At 41.3% G+C, this 17,401-nt stretch overlaps 1 protein-coding gene across 1 annotated transcript in view; it reads left to right on the plus strand.

The window, feature by feature from the left end:
• The first annotated feature begins 7,525 nt into the window (after positions 1-7,525).
• Positions 7,526-17,401, plus strand: part of PLBD1 (phospholipase B domain containing 1) — an 88,927-nt gene continuing 79,051 nt past the window's right edge. Inside the window, exon 1 of the mRNA XM_086401936.1 lies at positions 7,526-7,757. Coding sequence (XP_086258062.1) covers positions 7,652-7,757 — 106 coding nt within the window. The 5' untranslated portion in view covers positions 7,526-7,651. The remainder of the gene's footprint in view (positions 7,758-17,401) is intronic.

Below are 17,401 nucleotides of genomic sequence, written 5' to 3' on the forward strand. Positions count from 1 at the left end.
CTTACAAGCTATCAACCACAGCAGGGACTCAATCCACACTGCACTGTGGAAAATGCAACCTGAGAAATCCACCTTGTGTCAGTGGGCAAGAAGGGGAAGAGGGAAAAAACACAGTCTTGCTAATGGAAGCCCAGAAGGGCAAGCTGCCACCTTCCTAGCAGAATTCACTGGAGAATACAGAACCCCTTTGATACCTGAATGTGGGGTCCTGAAGTTACTAAACCACGTAAAAGCTTCTCTAAATTTTTACAGTATAACTTCGCTATTTTTCTTAATTTTGACTTGTCATCCAGTCTGTTGAACTGTATCAAAGTAATTCTTTCAAAAATGATTCATGCAAGTTCTATTTTCTAAGTCCTTGAACACTGGTTACCTTAACACATGAACTAAAATTAACTCAATATAAAATTTCATGGCCACAACCTTTTCTCTCAACAAAGGCTGTAGAAGATTTTTGAATGGCGAAGTTGCTCTGCCTTTTTTTTTCTTTTCTACTACTTTGTAGGTAACATTTTCTATTTTCCCTTCACTGGAACAATCACAGTTCTTGATTTTTTTTTTTTTTCCCTCTTCTTATATACCATTCAAAACCTGTTTTCTTAATAGTTGATAGGCAGTTACCCCTAGGGAGAGACTTACCTTTATTGAGTGAAGACTTTGATAAGTTTATAAGGTAAAGTTTTAACCTCTAGGACCAGGGCCCCATAGATTGATGAGTTCAGGCTTGAGAGCTTCTGTGTTTAAGAGAAGTCATCTGCTGGTTGCTGAAAGGGCACGGGGAGGAGATGCCCGGACTTAGGTATTAGTGGCACCATGGAAAGGGAGACTCTGGAGATGTAAACCAATTAGAAAATCAATGGACAAATACTCATTAAAAACTCCCCCTTAGAAAAGAAGTTTGCTGAGAGGATTATTGTGGGAGTTCTTTGGTCATATTTATTTTACTTGTGTCCATATATGCATTTGGGCTTCCCTGGTGCCTCAAAGAACCTCCTGCCAATGCAAGAGACGTGGGTTCAATCTCTGGGCTGGGAGGATCCCCTGGAGATGGAAATGGAAACCCACTCCAGTATTCTTGCCTGGAGAATCCCATTGATAGAGGAGCCTGGAGGGCTACAGTCCATTGGGTTGCAAAAAGAGTCAGACAAGACTTAGCGACCAAACTACATGCATTTATTTTTAGCAAACCATTTGAAAGTAAGTTGCAAACATCATGACACTTGACCATAGCCTGTATTGGCTAAAAACTAGGACCTCCTTTTGCATACACAGAATGCAATTTTCATGCCCAATAAATGTTTAAATGTACAATGCCATTTCATATGTAGTCCTTATTTATTTAAAATTTTCCAAATATTCTCCCCTAAAATGTCTTTTGTAGATATCCCCCCATCATACACATATACCCACTCAAGATCCAATTAAAGCTTACACATTATTAATATTAATATTTTGGGTCGTCACGTCGCCTTAACTGCCTTTAACCTGGAAGAGTACTTCTTCATGCTTTTTCTAGAGCAATGGGTTTTTGAGGGGTGGGGAAGGGGATATCTATTAAGTAACTGACATTTTAAAAAATAATATAGGCCAGTTGTCTTGCAGAATGTCCCACAATGTGGATTTGGCAGATTCAGGAATGGCTGTATGATTTGTGATGCCCCACATGATGAAAATACAAGACTGTCTGTTCAGAAATTAGTAAGAATTTCAGGACAAGTGACAGCAGGGCGTTAAACCAAATGTGGGTCCCTTCTAAGGCTGATGATGATGATGATGTGTGTGTGCGTATATATATATTTTTTTTTTGCAGGAAAGATTGCTGAAACTTTTATTTTTTATTTTGCTTAGAGCAAGTTAGAGATTGTAAGATTATAAACTGGTAACTTACTATAGTGTTCATTTATAATTTATATTTAGAACACATCTTACTATTTTTAACAAAAAATTTTTTTTTACTGTTATAAACTGGTTAGATTTAAATTATTTTTCTATAACCTGAAAGAAGATCTGGGACATTTAATACAGAAATATTTTGCATCTGTAGTCCAGATGCAATAAAAGTCACAAAACATAAAACCTACTATTGTAACCCTATATAACTGTCTGGTTCAGTGGCACTAAGTACATCCACATTGCTGTGCATCTCTCACCATTGAGGATGGGGGATATTCCACCACACAGGTCATGTGCCCGTGGAGCTGGCCCCAGCCAGATATGATCCCCATGATGTGATTTAGGCAAAGATGTAAGTGATGCTGTGCACCTCCCATCACATCATATCAGGAAAAGCACTCAGCTCAGGAAAGTTTTCCTGATTGTGTTTTGATCAGTGCTTCTGTTTGATTTTATTTGATCTTAATTTTCAGTAAGAATATCATTCTTAGGTTGGACTGTAGACTCTTTTGTGTCTCTCACCTTTACCTTCCTTTTCATTTCTATCTTTCTCCTCTATTTTTTGGAGGGCCTCATCAATTTTTCCATCAAATTCCTGACTCCATTTTCAATGGTGTCAGTTTCTGCTCTTCATTCATAGCTTTCAGTGGAAAGTCAATAATACAATGAAATTTTTTGTTTTCTATCAACCCTCTCCTATTCTATCCATCTCCCATTTCATCTCATGCCTTTTCTTCTCAACCTGTTTTTCTTTATAAATTTCCTTCTCTTGATAGAGACAGCCTATCTTCTCATATCCTATAGAAAATACTAATATTATTTTCCTAAAATTTCTTTGGGTTCCTAAAATTGATAGTTTTTAGAAATTTGAGCTTTCAGGATGATGTTCCTTTTCCCTCATATGGCAATATTTCTAAAAGACTCCATGTTGTCCTGGTTCTTTTTTCTGATTACTCATCTTTACATTGAAAGTGCTAGCAGACAATGTGTTTCTCAACAGAGAGAGTATTCAAATTTCTCTTGGCAATGCTCCCTAGTATTCCTTTCTCAGACTGCAGTTTTCTGGAAGATTGATATGCACAGTTGAGAACACAATTCTCTGTATCCAGGGGATGTTCATCTAGTTTACTCAGCTAGACTGAAATAAGATCTTTTCCTAGTAACATTTTCCTGGGTTTTGACCCTGGGTTTCATTTACATGTTAATTTCTATCCACTTTCCAAGAATTCATTGCCTAAGACTTGTATTCTTGTTGTCTTCATTTAAAAATATCAATGGCAACTAGACCAACCAAATCTTGATCAAATACTTTTCATTTATTCACTGTTAACACACGGTTTAGGCTTAAATCCTTTTTTATAATCTGAAAGGAGATCTGGGACATTTAATACAGAAATATCTTGCATCTGTAGTCAAGATTAAACAGAACTAAAAAAGGGTTGCATTTTGTTAACTGTTTTTACTTGGCCTTGGTATTTCTGTCTGTAGAAAGAAGAGAAAATACTAAGATAATTAAGAGTGGGGGAAGGAAAGTAAATTGAGAAATTGGTGGCATCTACTCCAGTACGTCGGACACCTGATGCGAAGAACTGACTCACTAGAAAAGACCATGATGCTGGGAAAGATTGCAGGCTGGAGGAGGGGGAGACAACAGAGAATGAGATGGTTGGATGGCATCACCAACTCGATGAAGATGAGTTTGAGCAATCTTTGGGAGTTGGTGATGAACAGGGAAACCTGGTGTGCTGCAGTCCATGGGGTCGCAAAGAGTCAGACACGACTATGCGACTGAACTGACTCCAGGAGATAGCCACTGAATTCAGAAAAGAAATAGAAAAAGAAAAATTATGAAAAAAGAACCCCAGGCAAAAAAATTACATCTCTTAAACAATGAAGAAAATGTGCTTGGCCTCAAGGGTGTTCAGTCTTTTTTTCAGCCTCTTTGGAAAGTAAAGATGGGGACCAAGATGCCTATCAGCTGGGTAAAAAGTTTATAGTTATCTGTAGAGAAAGATAATGATACTAAATCACCTACTCTATCCCATCTACTCTCCTCTACTAAGCATCTACTCTAATCAGTATTCAACTTGTATAGCAACTTCTCTTTTAAACTCTGCTTCATTTACTTCAGTCAACCCATGCCTGATTCACGTCTCACCCTTATACTGTGGTCCTAAAGCTAAGATGTGCTAGTGGCCTTACAATTGCTGACCAATGGCAGCTCCTCTTTTATGTAACCAATTTACAAAACACCTGCAGTCTGAAAATTACAATGGATGGTAGCTTATATAAAGTCCGAGCAAGTGAGTAGAAGAGAGGATAGGGATATAGTACAGTTGTTCAGTTGCTATGTCATGGCTGACTCTTTGGGACCCCATGGACTGTAGCACACTAGACTCCCCTGTCCTTAAGTATCTCCCAGAGTTTTATCAAATTCATGTCCATTGAGTCGGTGATGCTCAGTACAGAACTGTGCTATAGGTGAGCAAAACAAGCTGCACGGGCATTAAGCTTGAGCCCAGGAATGTCCATCTTTTCTTTGGTTCTGTAGCAGTCTGAACTCAATAATCTGATCTCAAAGTACCAAATGGTAAGTTCAACTACCAAAACAACCTGCACAAAAATGAATGTAGGAAAATAATAAATAAATACAAGAAAAATTAACTACAGAAGTAAATATACATAAGGAAGTTGAATATTACCCTACACATTTAGTAAAACTTAGTAAATTTTCCAGTAGTAGATTAAATACAAAAAGCTAAGACTTGTTTCTCAAGGAAGGAGGAGACAAAAGTAATGAAAAAACCAAAGAGTAAAGCTTGTGACTTTTTGAGGTCTTGTGTAGATACAAACCATAATATTCAAAGTCATTCCAATGTCAGATGTGTGCATTTGAGAGAGAAAAATATTCAACAGTTGATTAAAAGGCACAGATTGAAATAAAGTGGTGTGAAAAATATTCAAGAACAATAAATTGGAATAAGAATACATAATAAGGTATATAGTAGATAATAAATGTTTAAAAGATAATAATGTATAAGAATGTATAATAACTCTTATACAAACATCTACAAAGTTTGAAGAGCTGATAAGAGAAAAACTCAGTGGGTTGGTGCAAGGGCCAGCACCACCCTTCCTCTAGGAGATGAGTCGCCTATTTGATGGGTGGGGCGGGATGTGGGAGCATTTGGTAATAGAAACTCCAAATAGGTCTAGAGTTACCAGAGCAGAGGAGGCTGTGTTTAAACTTCTCAGAATGTAGCTCATGAATTTGCAAGGAGTTATGTGCCTTACAATGACATGTGAATTGCAGATAAGCAGTGATAGAGGGCACTGTTTGGGGAGGCTGACTAACACCCCCCAAGTCAGAGGATCTTTGTGTCCCTACTCCACACGCCCACCCTACCTCCCCACTCTCCACCTCACCACATCCCCCACCCCCACCCACACACACACACATAGAGGGATCGGAGGGGTCTGAGAATGAGCCAGAGGATCCAGTAGAATCCAAGTCTGGATGGAGAGGTTGACCAGAGTGCCAGAGACAGCCAGCTTCCTTCCCCAAAAATGTACATTTTCTTTCCATGCTGAGAGGTGACATCTGAGCCAGAGGCTGCATTTCCCAGTCTCCTTAGCATCCAGGTATGGCAATATGTCTAGTTACTGTTGATGGAATGTGAGTGGAAGTGAATAAGAAGTAAGAGAGCTGTCCCATATTCTTGGGTGATGGTTCCTGTATCCAGTTTGACAACCACAGTGAATTCACAAGGGCTACCTAGAATATGGGCTTCCCTGGTGGCTCAGATGGTAAAGAACCTGCCTGCAATGTAGGAGACCTAGGATATGCTAAATATTCACAGGAAATAATAGTATCAGTGGAAGATACCACAATGAACTAAAGGGAACATTTGAGATATTATAAATCTTTGAGGAAAACATAGTACCATCTAGGACACTGAGTAAATTACTACTTATAAATTGTTTGATCCTAACTAATTAATAAAAGAAACTGTTAGATATTTCTTTTGCCCTGCAAGATTCTCAGGGCACTATGAACCAAGAAAGATGGGGACATCTGTCTTAGGGAATGGTGGAACCACAAAAGAAAGGATACTGGATTCTAAATTCCCACATGAAAGAAAGCCACCAACCAATAAAGAACTTCCACATTATACTGGTATATGAGTCAGGAATACATTTCAGTTGCATTAACCATTGAACTTTGGGAGTTTGTCATTACCTAACTAATATGCAGAGCATGTAGGAATCTAGATGTGAGGCCAAGAGCCTCAGATGTCAACAGTGGATTCCTTCCACTGCTGTACCACAACGAGGACCAGAAGAGATGAACTACATCTCACTGGAAGCCACCAAGCCAAAAAGATGACTCACAGAGTAGATGCCCTCTACCCAGTCAATGCATAAGCTCCCTGAAACAAAAATGAACCTTAAGTAAAGGGGCAAAGAATATGGAGGAGGTGAAGAATGCTTAGAATTTAGCCCAAATGAGATTGAGTAACAAATTTGTCATGCTAAAATTTTTGCCATCGGTGCATAAGTGTTTAAATGCTGTTAATTACACCTTTTGGAAAGAAACAGGCTTACTTGATGTGTTTAACAATTTGCATAGAGATCTGATGTAATTGTTTTATATCTTTCCTAGCAAGACAAATGTGTTTTGCCCTCTAGGGAAGGTGCCTCTTTCCCTCCCTTCCCATCTCCTCTCAACAACTACGGTAAGCTCAGAAGAAAGATGGAGAAGGCGGTGCCTTGGTCCCCAGGTGGATGCAATCATAGGTAAGCAGGGCTCTGTTACACACTGATGGCAACTTCCGGTACCTGTTTATTTATAGGGCTTTGTCGCTCCTTGCCTGCTGTAGACCGTGGTCTTAATGGTCTTTATAACACCTGTACGGGACACACAAGGTGGGCTCAACAGAGGTCTTATTGGATGAATAAAATGCCTTTTGCCTACTTCACAATGTCACCTAGGGCACCCTCTGCCACCTTCACAATGTCCCCCAAGGCACGGTGTTGCCTACTTCACAATGTCACTTTCAACAGACCCCGCACAGAAATGGGGACTTCACAGGAGTTTTCTGGGATATCACTGGTTTCAGTCCCATCTAATCTGAATCACTCGCCAGTGGTGGTTCCAACCAATGAAGTTTTGAAAAACAAACGATCCGAAGTCCTGAGCGGCAGCAAATGGATTTAGGTTAAACAGCGGGGATGGAGAGGGGCACTAAACCCTGAGTTGTAAGCACTTGGGAAGCCCTCTCCGAAAGCGCGAGGAATCGGAGCTGCGTGTAGGCAGGGGTATGCATTTCTACACTGCCCAGGACGCCCCCTCTCCGCTGCTGCAAACCAGTGGCCGGCCCTGGAGGCCAGCGGTGTGGACATGAACTGATCTGTCCCAGCCCTGGGTCGCCAGACCGCTCGACGGAGTGCGGAGAAAGCAGCAAGTAGGTCCCAGGAGTGCAGGAAGGGAACCGGCCCGGCCCGGCTCACGGGGCGCTAGAGGGTCAGAAAGGACCCGCCCTTCCCAGACGGGCCCAGCAGGGCGAAGGTTGTCCTCAAGACCACGTGAGGTTTCCTCGCCCCTAAAAAGCCCCAAACAGGCCGGGCTTATGAGAGAGGAAAGTTAAGAAGGACGCCCGAACCTCCGCGTCCGGGCGCCCCGCTGCCGGCCCTAGAACCTTTCTGCCTGCAGCTGCCTGGTCCTGCCAAGCGGAGCGGAGATCGCGGCCGCCGAGCAATGTCCCGCCACAGCCAGGATGAGCGCCTCGGGCTGCCCCAGCCGCCGGCCCGGCTACCGCTGCTCCTGCTGCTTCTGGCCGCCGCGGTGCCTCTGAGCCAGGCAGGTGAGCCGCGCGCCCAGTGTGCCGCCCCGGCCGGGGGCGCCGGGAGGGACCCTTGGAAGCCTGCGCTCTCCCCTCTGCTCGCGTGCCGCCCCGTGCGCTCCAATCCACTCAAGTTGACTTCCCGCCGGTGTCCGTCTGTTTTCTGGGTGGAAGCCAGCTTCTGCCAGGGGGAACGGCCCGGGTTGTTCCAGGCCTGCTGGCCCTCGGGGGTGGCCCCTGACGAGGACTTGGGGGTGTGTTTCTCCGAACTTAGAAAGTGCTGGCCGGAATTCTTGGCAGACAAATAGGTTCTCTCCGGCACGGCTCTTGGCTTTGCTGATTCTTGACTGATCCTAAAAGAGTCAGCCAAAGGACATCTAAATATATTTATTCTCATCACTGAGTGTGATCCAGGTTGCCACTTTTTTTTTTTTTTTAATTGACAATGGCTTTGGTTTAAAGTGTTGAGAAGAGCAACCTGGTATTGTTAGCTTGAAATGTGCTAGGCAGTGTACCCAAGGATTTATGTTCTTTCATATACTGCTCACTGCAGTCCTAAATGGGCTTCCCCGGTGGCATAGTGGTAAAACAGAATCCGCCTGCCAATGCAGAAAACGCAGGAGGCGTGGATTTGATCCCTGGGTGAGGAAGATCCCCTGGAGAAAGAAACCCACTCCAGTTTTCTTGCCTGGGAAATCCCATGGAAAGAGGAGCCTGGCAGGCTACAGTCCATGGGGTGGCAAAGAGTTTGACACGACTTAGCCACTAAACAACAACAATAACACGATCCTAAATAGGTTTATTATCCCTATTCTACAGATGAGAAAGTTTGAGACTGAGCAAGTTTAATGATTTGCATAAAGATACACAGCAAATGGAGGCAGAGCTGAAATGCAAAACGGCATGTACTTGGCTACTCCCCTCTTAATAAAACAGGTTTTAAACAAGGTTTTATCCCTACAGGTATTGACACTGAACTGTACCCTTTGCTTCAAAAGTAAAAGGAGTGGGTGTGTTTGTGTGTGTGTTGGGGTTGGGGGGGAGGTCTGGGTTTTGTCTGTTTCACTCCCAATGAGTAAAACTAAGATTAAGTTAAAAAAAAAAAACCAAAACCTGAAAAACTTCAAAAGTAACGTGTAAGAAACAATTTATTTAAAACGAGAGAGGATTCATTTTATTTCCTAATCCCCTTTCTATGCTGACCTTGCGCAAGACTAGGGTGGGGTTCAGCAGGGCTATCCCTTCCTAAAAGCGCCTTATGGGTTCTTGTTCTACTGTCTTCCATCAACCAGTATGTGCAGTTACCAGATTTCAAAGCCTTAGCTTTCGCAATGCGCCCACTTATCACTCTTAAATTTTTCCAGTCTCTGAAGCTGCCTCAGCTTCTGAGCTCAGAAGTGATCACTCCCCGGCTTCTGATCCGTGATTTGCTTGCACATTCTGGAGGTGGTGGTGTCGATGCCGCCTTGTGGTGGCGCACTGAAACTGCTCATTTTTGGACACACCTGGGACAGGCTGGGGAATGCCCCGGAAACGGAAATGGCGGTAGTGTCTGGAAGGATGGCAGAAACTTTTCTCCCTTTCCTGGTCTCCTTTTAGATTATTGGGATTGTTTTAAATGTTCCGGTAGATGGAATGGGCAGCCTAAAGAATGAGGTGGAGACATTGTTTTTCTGAAGATGGGGCACTGTTTATTTAGGAAAATATCACCCTGCAAGAAATTGCTTCTTAAACTGAGTCCCCGATTCTGGCCTCAGTCTATTATAGACTTCAAACATAATCACATTGCATTTATCTTTCCATACCAAAAGCCCCACGTGTGTTTTAGGATGCCTTGTAAATTTTTCTTTTCTTTTTTTTTTGCCCAGCAGCTTGTGGCCACAACCAGAGATTGAACCCAAGCCATCGACAATAAAAGCATGGAGTTCTAACCACGGGACAACCAGGGAATTACCAGTTTTTCTAGTCATATGTATAGGGAAGTCAGGTTGTCACTAGGGAAAGAGATGGGTTGGTTGCCAAGATACTCGTAAAGTGGCATGTGCCTTGGTAAAGTGAGTTTCAGATCTGGCCCTGGGTTTCTCAGGGATAGACTCTAGAAATTCATTCTTTGCAGTTCTCCAGAGCTGATCAGATACAAGGAAACTGATTTTTAACAATCTGGTTATTTGTGTAGCCTGCTCTGGGCACATTCTCACTGTAATCAAACTACCTGGGATAAAAAATATATCAGGGATTCTCAGGCTGAGGACCTGATTCATCTACCTTTCACTAGGACTGGGCATTTCAGACAGTACATAACTGCTCCTTACCAGTCACTGCTTGCCCAAAACAGCTGGTCACAGACTTCTTTTCCACTCTTCTATGGCTTACCAGTACCACTTGAGACTAACTGACTGCCTGTCTAGATTAGCTAATCCCTTTAAGTGGCTATCAAGGAGTCTACAGTCCTGGGAGTTGTTCAGGCTCCTTAATTGACAGCAGACTTGTGGTTGAGGACAATCTCAATTGATCCTTTATCTCTGAGGGCTCCCTTATTTCCAGATTCCCTGTGGAAGTTGCACCATATGTTCACTCTTTCCATTGCAGGTCTTCATTCTTGGAAGTCAAATATTAGAGAGATGGGTTGAAATTCCAAGCAGAAGGCATGGGGCCAGACCGCCTGTGTTTGAAGCCTGGCTCCAATACTGACAAACTGCATTACTTTTAGCCAATTATCTAATCTCTCCATGCCTCAATTTCCTCATCTGTAAAATGGGTATTATAATAATACCTATATCGTAAGTTTGTTATGAGGAACAGTGCCTGGCACATAGTGTGAAAATCCATCAGTCATTTCCGACTCTTTGCGACCTCATGGACTATACAGTCCATGGAATTCTCCAGGCCAGAATACTGGAATGGATAACCTTTCCCTTTTCCAGGAGATCTTCCTTCCCAACCCAGGGCTCAAACCCAGGTCTCCCACATTGCAGGCAGATTCTTTACCAACTGAGCTATCAGGAAAGCTTAACTAACTAGGGCACATAGTAGGGGCTATATAATTGAGTGTCTATTATGACCAGCCATGGGAGTTGCTTTTCTCTGAAAAGGCGTCGTGGATCTCTTGATAAGAAAGTGAAAGTGAAGTCGCTCAGTTGTGTCCAACTCTTTGCGATCCCATGGACTGTAGTCTACCAGGCTTCTCTGTCCATGGGATTTTCCAGGCAAGAGTACTGGAGTGGGTTGCCATTTCCTTCTCCAGGGGATCTTCCTAACCCAGGGATTGAACCCAGGTATCCTGCATTGCAGGCAGACGCTTTACCCTCTGAGCCACTTGATATGGCAACAGAATTGCTGATGATAATTCCTGTTCAGTGAAGTAATAACTTGTTATAAAAACAGATTTTCTTAATCATGGCCTAACATTTTAGGGAGTTGGGGTGCCTACCAGTACATTAAGCAGCTCTTTCAGAAAGCACTTTCCTGGGTTATAAGTGTCTGAAGTCATCATGATTATTTTTGCCAAAGTGCAATTTTATTAACCATGGCTGCTTTAGAATTTCCCAACACTTTCCTGTTTTTCGGGGTTCCCTGGTGACTCAGCTAGTAAAGAATCCACCTGCAATGTGGGAGACCTGAATTTGATCCCTGAGTTGGGAAGACCCCCTGGAGAAGGGAACAGGTACAGTATTCTGGCCTGGAGAATTCCATGGATTGTACAGTCCCTGGGATCACAAAGAGTCGGACATGACTGAGTGACTTTCACTTCACTTCACCTCACTTCCTGTTTTTCTGTACCAGTTTTTTTTTTTTTAATGTGGTAATGTATTATCTTTTTTAAAAACACACACACACTTTTTATTTTACATTGGAATATAGCCCACTAACAATGTAATAGTTTCAGGTGCACAGCAGAGCAACTGGGCCATACATACACATGTATCCATTCTCCCCCAAACTCCCTTCCTGTCCAGGCTGCTTCATAACATTGAACAGAGTTCCCTGTGTTATACAATAGATCCTTGTTAGTTATACGCTTTAAATACAGCTGTGTATATATGTCAATCCCCAAACTCCCTCATTATCCCTTCCCTTCACTCTTTGCCCTGGTAACCATAAGTTTGTTCTCTAAGTCTGTGACTTTGTTTCTATTTTGTAAATAAGTTCATTTATATCATTTCTTTTTAGACTTCCCATATAAGCTATATCGTATGATATTTCTCTTTCTCCCTGTCTGACTTACTTCACTCAGTATGATAATCTCTAGATCCATCCATGTTGCTGCACGTGACATTATTTCATTCTTTTAAATGGCTGAGTAATATTACATTGTATATATGTACCACAGTTTGTTTATCTGTTCCTTTGTCAATGGACATTTAGGTTGCTTCCATGTCTTGACTATTGTAAGCAGTGCTGTAATGAACATTGGGGTGCATATATCCTTTCTAATCATGTTTTCCTCCAGATATATGCCCAGGAGTGGGATTGCAGGGTCATATAGTAGCCCTATTTTTAGTTTTTAAAGAAACCTCCATACTGTTCTCCATAGTGGTTGTATGAATTTACATTCCCACCAACAGTGCAGGAGGATTCCCTTCTCTCCACACCTTCCCTAGCATTTATTGTTTGTGGATTTTTTGATGATAGCTATTTTGGCTTGTGTGAGGTGATATCTCATTGTAGTTTTGATTTGCGTTCCTCTTATATGGCTGGATGGCATCACCAACTCGATGGACATGAGTTTGGGTGAACTCTGGGAGTTGGTGATGGACAGGGAGGCCTGGCGTGCTGTGATTCATGGGGTTGCAAAGAGTCGGACACGACTGAGTGACTGAACTGAACTGTACTCTCTTAGTCCTATATTAATTCAATCACATCCCAGTTGTTGAACTGGATCAGGCAAAGGCTGAGAAGTCAGTCCTGTGCTAATTAGAGCATCATGAGTGACAGCTGTGTGACCACAGAGGCCTCCACACCTGCCACGTTGACTAGGAAGGATGCAGGGTGCAAACATAAAAGCATCTCATTTTTATCTCCCCCAGTCCCATCAAGCTTCTTCAGTGGAGCCAGAAACTTTCTTGTCTCTTGGAAGAAATCTAGAGCAAGTTTCGATTTTTCTTGTCACTCTGTTCATAATAGCAATGCCTTACTCCCTGTAATGGTGAAAATCTCCAAACTCATGAAGAAAAAAATCTCTTTCCTTAACTGCTCATTTTTGACCTAGCTGTCAGCGTGGACAAGTGACAATGCCACCTACCTCTTAGTCTTCCTAATGCAGCTCCTCCTTCTCACTAGGCTGCACTGGCTCCTCCAAGCTGCAGGAGCTGAGGGGAGGACGGGAGGTGAGGGCAGCTGGCCCCACCCAGGCGGTCTGGATGCTCTTTGGGACTAAGAGCATCAGAAGGGCTTTGCTGGCCCACAGTCACTGATTTTGAACTTCCACATGCTACCCCCATCACATGGGTAAGTGCAAGTCTTGGGCTGTCATGTCAGACTCCTTTCGCCCCTGGAATTTCAGGAGTCCACCTGCAACTCCTTTTGTCCATCTAAGCAGAAGTCAGGGAGAAGGATATGAAGCAATATTCTCTGATTTGTTTTTCTTTTTTAGGAATGACTGAAACTTTGTCCTAGTAGTTTGGTTACACTTGCTGACTCTTTGGGGGCGTAAAAACAGCAAGGTATCATTGCAAATACAGTAAGAAAGCAGTAATGAATTTGTGGGCATCTGAATATACCAGCTCCCCATCTAGTCAAGGCTATGGTTTTTCCAGTGGTCATGTATGGATGTGAGAGTTGGACTGTGAAGAAAGCTGAGCACCGAAGAATTGATGCTTTTGAACTGTGGTGTTGGAGAAGACTCTTGAGAGTCCCTTGGACTGCAAGGAGATCCAACCAATCCATTCTAAAGGAGATCAGTCCTGGGTGTTCTTTGGAAGGACTGATGCTAAAGCTGAAACTCCAATACTTTGGCCACCTAATGAGAAGAGTTGACTCATTGGAAAAGACTCTGATGCTGGGAGGGATTGAGGCCAGGAGGAGAAGGGGGCGGCAGAGGATGAGATGGCTGCATGGCATCACCGACTTGATGGATGTGAGTTTGAGTGACCTCCAGGAGTTGGTGATAGACAGGGAGGCCTGGTGTGCTGCGATTCATGGGGTCACAAAGAGTTGGACACAACTGAACTAAACTGAACTGAACTGAATACTTAGCAATGTTGAACGTCTTTTCATGTGCCTCTTGGCCATCTGTACGTCATCTTTGGAGAAATGTTTATTTAGGTCCTCTGCCCATTTTTTGATTGGGTTGTTTGTTTTTGATGGTATTAAGTTACATTAGCTGTTTATAAACTTTGGAGACTAATCCCTTGTTGGTCACATAATTTGCAAATATTTTCCCCAATCTTTGGGCTGTCTTTGGTTTTGTTTATGGTTTCTTTTGCTATGCATAAGCTTTTGAGTTTAATTAGTTCCTATTTGTTTTTGTTTTTATTTCCACTACTCTGGGAGGTGAATCAAAAAAGATATTGCTGTCGTTTATGTCAGAGAGTGTTCTGCCTATGTTTTCTTCTAGGAGCTGTGGAGTGTCTTTAATCCATTTTGAGTTTATTTTTGTGTATGGTATTAAGAATGATCTAATTTCTTTCTTATTTTTTTTTACATGTAGCTGTCCAGTTTTCCCAGCATCATTTATTGAAGAGACTATCTTCCCACCATTGTATAGTCTGGCCTCCTTTGTCATAGATTAATTGAGCACAGGTGCATGGGTTTATTTCTGGGCACTCTGTCCTGTTCCATTGATCTATATATCTGTTTTTCTGCCAGTACCATACTGTTTTGATGACTATAGTTTTCCAGTATAATCTGGAATCAGAGAGCCTGGTCCCTCCAGCTCTGTTTTTCTTTCTTAAGATTGTTTTGATGATTTGGTATCTTTGTGTCTTTATACAAATTTAAAATTTTTTTGTTCTAGTTTTATGAAAAATGTCATTGGCAATTTGATAAGGATTGCATTTGATCTGTAGATTGCCTTGGGTAATATAATTATTTGGACAATAGTGATTCTTCCAATCCAAGAACATAATATATTTTTTCATCTGTGTCATCTTTGATTTCTTTCATCAGTGTCTTATAGTATTCCCTGTACAGGTCCTTTGCACCCTGGGTAGATTTATTCCTAGGTGTTTTATTTTTTTAAACAATGATAATGGCAATGTTTCCTTAATTTCTCTTTCTGATGTTTCACTTTTAGTGCATAGAAATGCAAGAGATTTCTCTGTATTAATTTTGTATCCTGCAACTTTACTGAATTCATTGATGAGCTCTAGTAGTTTTCTGGTAGTATCTTTAGGGTTTTTTATGTATAGTATCATGGCAGTTTCACTCCCCCACCCCCCCAACTTGGATTCCTTTTATTTTCTTCTCTGATTGCTGTGGCTTAGACTTCCAAAGCTATGTTGAATATAAGTGGCAAAAGTGAACATCCTTGCTTGTTCCTGATCTTAGAGGAAATGTTTTCAGCTTTTCACCATTGACTATGATGTTATCTGTAAGGCTGTCTTATACGGCCTGTATTCTGTTGAGGTATGTTTTCTTTATGGAGAAGGAAATGGCAATCCACTCCAATATTATTGCCCAGAAAATTCCATGAACAGAGGAGCCTGGAGGGCTACAGTCCACGGAGTTGCAAAGAGTCAGCCTTGACTGAGTGACTGAGCATGTGTTTCCTTTATGCCCACTTTCTGGAGAGTTTTTAAAAATCATAAACTGGTGCTGAATTTTATCAGAAGCTTTTTCTGCTTTTATTGAAATGATCATATGGTTTTTATTCTTTAGTTTGTTGGTGTGGTTTATCACACTGCTTGATTTGTGAATATTGAAAAATCCTTGCATCCCTGGGATGAATCCCACTTAATCATGGTATTTGAGCCTTTTAATGTATTGTTGGATTAGAATTGATAGTATTTTGTTGAGGATTTCTGTGTCTGTGTTCATCAGTGGTATTGGCCTGTAATTTTCTTATCTGTGTGGTATCTTTGTCTGATTTTGGTATCAGAGTGATGGTGGCCTCATAGAATGATTTTGAGAGTTTTCCTTCCTCTGCCATTTTTTCAGAACAGTTTCAGAAGAATAGGTGTTAGCTTTTCTCTAAATGTTTGATAGAAGTCACCTGTGTCCCAGACTTTTGTTTGTTGGGAGTTTTAAAATCACAGTTTTCAGTTTCAGTGCATATGATTGGGCTATTCATATTTTTTATTTCTTCCTGGTTCAGTCTGCATCTTTTTAAGAATCTGTCCATTTCTTCCAGGTTGTCCATTTTATTGTCATACAGTTGCTTGTAGTAGTCTCTTATGATATTTTGTATTTCTGTGGTGTCAGTTGTAACATTTTTTGCATTTCTGATTTTACTGATTTGAGTCCTCTCTCAATCTGGCTAAGACTTTATCAGTTTTATCTTTTCAAAGAACCAGCTTTTAGTTTTGTTGATCTTTGCTGTTGTCTTCTTTGTCTCTATTTCACTGATTTCTGCTCTGATCTTGTTTTCTTTTCTTCTATTAACTTTAGGTTTTGTTTGTTCTACTTTCTCTCATTGCTTTAAGTGTGAGGTTAGGTTGTTTATTTGAGATTGTTCTTGTTTCCTGAGGTAAGACTGTATTGCTATAAATTTTCCTCTTAGAACTACTTTTGCTACATCCTATAGGTTTTGGATCATTGTGCTTTCATTTTCATTTGTCTCTAGGTATTTTTTGATTTCCCCTTTGATTTCTTCAGTGATCCATTGTTTGTTGAGTAACATATTGTTTAACTTCTATGTGTTTGTGTTTTATTGTTTTTTTTTTTCTTGTACTTTATTTCTAATCTCAAAGTGTTGTAGTTGGAAAACATGCTTGATATGATCTCAGTTTTCTTAAATTTACACTCACTTTGTGGCCAAACATGTGGTCAGTCCTGGAGAATATTGCATGTGCACTTGAGAAACATGTATTCGTCTGCTTTTGGATGGAACGCTCTATAAATATAAATGAAGTCCATCTAGTCTAATGTGTTATTTAAGGCCTGTGTTTCCTTATTGGTTTTCTGACTGGATGATTGACGAAAGTGGGATGTTATAGTCCCCCACTATTATCGTGTTACTGTCAATTTTTCACTTTATGGCTGTTATGATTTGTCTTATGAATTGAGGTGCTTCTTCGTTGGGTACATATATATTTGCAATTGTTATATCTTCTTCTAGGATTGATCCCTTGATCATTATGTAGTGTCCTTCTTTGTCTCTTAGAAGTCTTTAAAGTCTGTTTTGTCTGATAGGAGTATGATTACTCCAACTTTCTTTTGATTTCCATTTGCATGGAATATCTTCTTTCATCCCCTCACTTTTAGTCTGTATGTGTCCCTAGGTCTCAGGTGGGTCTCTTATAGACAGCATATGTACAGGTCTTGTTTTTGAAGTCATTCAAACAGTCTCTGCCTTTTGGTTGGCACGTTTCATCCATTTGCATTTAAGGTAATTATCAGTATGTGTGTTCCTATTGCCATTTTCTTAATTATTTGGGGTTTGTTTTTGCAGGTGTTTTTTCTTCCTTTCCTCTTTTATTTTCTTCTCTTGTGGTTTGATGGTCATCTTTAGTGTTATGTTGGGTTGCTTTTTCTTTTTTGTGGGTATATCTATTGTAGTTTTTAGG

The sequence above is a fragment of the Bos grunniens genome, chromosome 5 (genome assembly GCF_055505025.1).
Source record: "Bos grunniens cultivar Pamir isolate PY7600 chromosome 5, Bosgru_T2T1.0, whole genome shotgun sequence".
Classification (NCBI taxonomy): Eukaryota; Metazoa; Chordata; class Mammalia; order Artiodactyla; family Bovidae; genus Bos; species Bos grunniens.